The sequence below is a fragment of the Teleopsis dalmanni genome, chromosome X (genome assembly GCF_002237135.1).
Source record: "Teleopsis dalmanni isolate 2A chromosome X, ASM223713v2, whole genome shotgun sequence".
NCBI classification, from domain to species: domain Eukaryota; kingdom Metazoa; phylum Arthropoda; class Insecta; order Diptera; family Diopsidae; genus Teleopsis; species Teleopsis dalmanni.
The window spans coordinates 40,762,393-40,768,463 of NC_051848.1; the positions used below are offsets into that span (position 1 = coordinate 40,762,393).

At 27.3% G+C, this 6,071-nt stretch overlaps 1 protein-coding gene across 1 annotated transcript; it reads left to right on the forward strand.

The window, feature by feature from the left end:
* Positions 1–1,299: 1,299 nt before the first annotated feature.
* On the forward strand, positions 1,300–4,036 carry LOC119688331. The gene is made up of 3 exons (XM_038103009.1): positions 1,300–1,303; positions 2,186–2,216; positions 3,277–4,036. Exons 1-3 carry the CDS (start codon positions 1,300–1,302, stop codon positions 3,776–3,778), a joined length of 537 nt encoding a protein of 178 aa, XP_037958937.1. The 3' UTR covers positions 3,779–4,036.
* Positions 4,037–6,071: the final 2,035 nt, after the last annotated feature.

Here is a 6,071-nt window from a genome sequence, read left to right on the forward strand (position 1 = left end):
GCATATTATGTACCATATATTATTTTATATATATTCCATCAAGAAATAATATTATTATTGCATTTATCATTCTTTATAATGATATTCTTGTATTTAAGTACATATTATATTTTGGACATATTTTGGACTTGCCAAAGTTGTTTCAGTGCCCATCATTTCTTAAGCACTTACACATGTTGGAAATCATACATACATACATAAAGTCAGAATTTGTTTCAAAATCTTGAGATCTAACTTGCCTGATAGAAATTTTATCCCTAAAAATTAAGGATGTAGCTATGTTCCCAGATTTGTGAGATTCGTTCCTTCTACAAAAACGGGAAATAACGCCTTGTTCATTCTTCCTTTAAAGCGGTTGTTTAGGTCCTGAGTACAGACACAGTATCGTTCATAGTATTAGTGCTCAGATTGACCAGCCACTTTAATCTTACATATGCTTCTCTTTCGAACAATATGTTAAGCCAGTTAAGTTAGAAGACCCATGACATAGACATAGATGATATAATCATATATAATATATATGTATGACCTTAATATAATAACCTTCATTATGGTTCACTGGTATGGATCCTGATTATATCATCTATATCTATATCATGGTCATCTATATCTTTTAAGTGCATTTCTTTTCGATATTGTTTATATCTTTAAGAATGTGTCTGCACACGGACTTATCAAAATATGTTAATTTATATTTTCAAACTCTAGAAACGTGATTTCTTTCAGTAATTCGTAATTCGTAATGTGTAGCTAATATCCACACGTTTATCTAGTTTAAGATGACGTTTTCTTTATTCAAAAATGTGCTTAGATCAGGTGATTCTTAATTCTGACTAATACGAATTACTTATATGCTTTAAACAAATTTTATTCACTATTATCATTAAGCCCAATCAAAGGGTCAAGTCTTCTGGGTCCATTGTTTATTTTCTTGTCTTATCGTGTGAACAAACTATATTATTATTATATCTCTTCCCCTTCCACTCGTCTTTAACCTATTTTACTTTTCTTATATGAGAGGTATTATCTTCTTTACCATTATACTTTTATGTTTTTAGAATAGATTGTTTATACATTCTTTGGAGCTTCATATAGAAAGGTTTGATTTTGGATGTACTTTTTTATATATTTTCCAAACGACATACTAAAGGTTGCTTACAAAAGAAATCTAAAGTGTGCATTCCTATTCCATATTGTCTTAAAGTCGCTGCAATCAAAAATTTAAATCAGCATGCGAAAAGAAGAGACAACTAACTTTCTGGGATAACGTGAGAATTTCTCCACTAATTGTGTTATAATATGGGTGAATACAAAGGAGAAAAACTAACATTTTAGAGTAAGAACGTAACAGGTTTCTTTTCTCTTGAAAACAATGAAGACATGTACTACAGTTACAACTTAATCGTTGTCGTATTGGATAAAGAGGGTTCCTTTAGCTTCCTTCCATAAAAAAGTTTTAAGAAGCCTTAACGACAACATACACTTGTACAACAACAACAAGTTAAGAAGGTTGAGCAGTTAAAGCAATTAAGCTGGCAAAGTGTGATTTGAGTATAAGAGGGTTTCGTTAGTCTCGTTCAATGAAAAAGTAGTTAGAGAGCCGACAAGAACAAACATCTGTAAAATAGGTACAAGTTAAGAAGGTTGAGGAGTTAATCAACATTAAATCGCGTAGTGTGAATAGGTTATAAGTGGTTTTATTTTAAGAGAGTTGTAAGAGCGATTGCAAAAATTAATAAGATCTACAACAACAATATGTTGAGTTAATTAAGCAGTTAATTAACATTAATAAACGCAGTGTGAAGTGGGTGTAAGATTTTCTCACGCATATTTTTATTTTCATAAGATTGTTTTGTCTTCTTGTAAAATAGTTTCTAAGTTTCATAAAGCTTCTTAGCTATTAAAATCTACTTATCGTTACGTAAAAACCAATTTAAGAACTAAATCATTAGAAAATATGCTATGTGAACAAGTAAAAATGTCAATTGTACATTTGCCACGTTTTACTCATTCAACTCTGATTTATATTTGACCAAATTTTTTTCATACATGAATACAATTATTATATACTAAAATATTATATATAATTTTTTCTTGAAATTTTTTTATTATATAAAAAATTTATTTATAAAATTAATGTCTTTGTATTTTGATATTAAAAAACAGTTTTATTATTCTTTTTTAGGTAAATCATTTAAGACCTCAACTACTGAAACGTAAGTTTATAAACGAATTTATTATATATTTTTATTTTTTTTTTTTTTTTGGCATGTCAAAGTATTACTGGTATTTAGTTATTAATTATATATTAAATTGAAACGATTTCGTCCGATGGGCAAAGTTCACTAACATCAAATTAAAATCACGGTAAATTACATTGGAGAAATTAACTAAAATATTAAGCTTGAGTATGTGCATGTTCAGTTAAATATTTGTTTGGGAATCATTTATATATAAATTATTTATTTTATTTAATGTTTTTTTTTTGTTTTTATTTTTATAAGTCACTAATATTTTTGTTTATCTTAGTTTTGTGTAACTCAGCTTTTGTAAGTAATTTTATAATAATTTTCCTTTATTTTAATAAGACTTTATGTTTCATAACTCATTACACGTACACAATGCATACATACATGTGAACATCAACATACATAAGAATACACATCAAAATTATCAGTCGTCAAATATCAAGTCTGGCGTTCTACAAAAAAGCTCTTAGGTCCATCATCTTAGCATTTCTGAAATTAGTCTAAAATAAATGCTTTAACTATGTTAAGTTCAAAAATTAAAAATATAACTTTATTTCAAATTAAAACGCTATATAACTATCAATTAAAAAAAAAACAAGATATGCTTCATCGACTTATTTATTATTTACTTATTAACTTTTAATACAAATAAATAATATATGCAATATAGAAATTATATCAAGTAACTTGTATCGTCCCAAATCGCTCGCATCTTACTCAGCATCATTAATTCTTTGAATGGCATTCAAATTCAGTAAAACTGTCACTGTCACTGTCACTCGCTCAGTCAAAATTTGTTTACTAAAACAGAACTAAATTAAAAATATTATCAAAATTTTAGAAGCACGAAACTTAAACAAAAAAAAAAAAATTTTTAATAAAAAAATTATTTAATGCTAATTCGCCCCTTTTTCTCTGCTATATTCTTCCTTATTTCTTTCATACGAAACTGTGAAAATTATGAACTTACAACTTTACAATTACATATATACGATTTACGATTTACGAAATGCATAAATAATATTAGTGAAAAGGGCACACAATCGCATGGTCAAAACGTTGCCTTACTGGAGACCCCCAATGGTGTTACCATTTTGGGCAATAAACCAGTATCGAAAGGACTACAAAACCGTATAAGCAATGACGAAGAACGTCTTTCAGTGCAACGGCGTCATGGCGACGATGAGGATGACTCTTTCGAATATGCAACTGATCGTGAGAGTAGTGTCTACAATCCCACCACAATGCCCATACGCAATGTTATGGCAACTGCTGGTGGACGTAACTCACAACATGCGAACAATAACGGCAGCTCCGAGCCCAGCAACAGTAACAGTTCTGATCTCTTATCGCGCGGTAATCAATTGGGCATACCAGAATCACGTTTCTCACGCTGGATACCAAAAGATCAGCGTGAAATTCTAGAAAAACAAGCCAAACTGTTGGCCAATCGTATTGTGCCGAAGACACCCGAACCAGAACGAGTCATACGCGCTACAACACCACAACCAACCGAAACAGAAATTTAGTGGGAACGCGGTGACGACAGGATTCAGGCGAAACAGTACTACAAAGAGCAAATAATTAACCAAATAATGATAAAAATATCGAAGTATTAAAGATTTAAGTAAATTATATCAGATAATCGCTACCGAATGGACATGTCCTTACATAGGCAACGAACAAACAATAAACAAACAAATATTCAATAAGTTAAAGACGTGTGCAGCTATGAAGAGTTATTAACATCACAATTTTTTTTACTAATTTTTGTATATTTTTCTATATTTTTCTAAGCATTATTGTTTTCATATATAAATTGTTTTTATTTACTTTTTCTTTTAATTAATTTTTATATATATTATGTATATGTAAGATTTACTATATATTAAACTAAGAAAACAAACTTAACTAAAACAGTGCCTTGCTTTTGTCGCTAATGAAGAGACTTACACTCAAAGAAAAATTACTATACAAAAGTTCAATATATTAAATAATGCAATTAAATATATATATCAATATAAAATAATATAAACATATATAATAATAAGTTGTTATAATATCGAATAATGAAAAATAATAATTTCAAACTTTAATATAAAAAAAATTATATATATTTATTATTAAAAAGTTCAATAAGAGAATAAATAAATTGAACTAATTCATTTATAAAAACATTTTTTAACTGTTAATTAAATTACATGAAATCCTTAGTATTTGTATATAATCCTTACATATTTTTTTTTTAACTTTTGTAATAATATTTTGTCACCACAGTAATTTTAATTTAAAACTTATATTATATTAAAAAAAAATTATTTTACCAGTAAAATTTTTATCTATATTATATATCATATAAAATATTTTATATTTAATTTTTACATCATAATTGTATTGTTGTAAGTGCTTAAGAATTTAATATATAAAATTAATTTTTAATTTAACATTTGTTTGAATTGGAGTAATCATTTTTATTTTATATTTAATATTTAATTAAAAAATCTTAACATACAATAATACATATTGTTAGTTCCTAGCTAGGACAACTAAATGAGAAGAACTTACAGCCTTTATATAATTTTTACTACTTTATTATTATTTTATTGTCTTTAATAATTTTATTAATACTTCACTTTATAAATAAAACATTAAAGATAATTACCATCTACATTAGTACTAAAGGGCATCTTAATTTGTCGGAACAAACTATGGATCCCAAATATGTTACAGATGTAGAAGTTTTGTTAAATCAATTCTAAGCAGTTTTTAAGTATAACATAAAATAAAAATAATTAAATAATTAAAAATTTATTTGATCAAACTTTAGTTATACTATATTAACTTATACCAAATAACACCGGTGCATTAATGAAAGTATACCTATTATTATTATTATTAAAAGTTTAGACGTGAAATCGCCCAACAGCCAGAAGTGCTGCGGCCAGAAGAGACCTATTGTACCAGTTTCACTATTGATTACACAGAGCCCCTTATAGCTTTATGAATAAAGTCCAGAACTAAATCCTAAATATGCTTCTTCTTACTTATTATCTTATATGTGAGTTCAACCAACGTTTGAAATCGGAACCGAAATGAAAATCAAAAAAAGAAAGTCTATATCTCTCTCATAACGCAAACCAGAGCTAAAGCGAAAAAACTATATATATGTCAGTGCTATATTCATACATATTTTCAAGCACAAAACTCATTTTGGAAGAGGAAATAAAATAATTTTATAAATGAATAATTAAATTAGTTTATAAGTACATAAAAAATACTAAGTCGAAATGTACCGAAGAGGAGACATTATTTCTCTTTTTATTTTTTTTTTTTGTTTATAAATAAAGCAAAATTAAATTTTTTGTTTTTTTAAAACCACTATTATATAAAAGTAAGATTAAATAATATGTTTATATCAGACCTCCAAGGATTATTTAAGTTATTTGTACTTCAGACCATTTCCGAATTGTGTTCGAGCATTTGAGTCCATCATACCAATCTTTTCAAATCTGTTCAAATATTTTAGGGCGTTCAAACAATAGCTGTTACACGTATTTGTATGCAACAAAACAAAAAATGATAGAGGACAGATATGATATTCGACCCGATACCCAATATTTCAATACCTATAAGGTATTGGCTATATATCGACAGGATATTTATGTTCGAATATAAAAACTTGATGTGGTTATTTTTATCTTGACTTTATCAATGGATTATTGTTATATTATATGACTCGGGCAAAAATACCGTTAAACTTTAGGCTCTAGGGATGCTTTGTCTTTAATTAATAAGTATTCTAGTAACATTAAACTTAAGTTG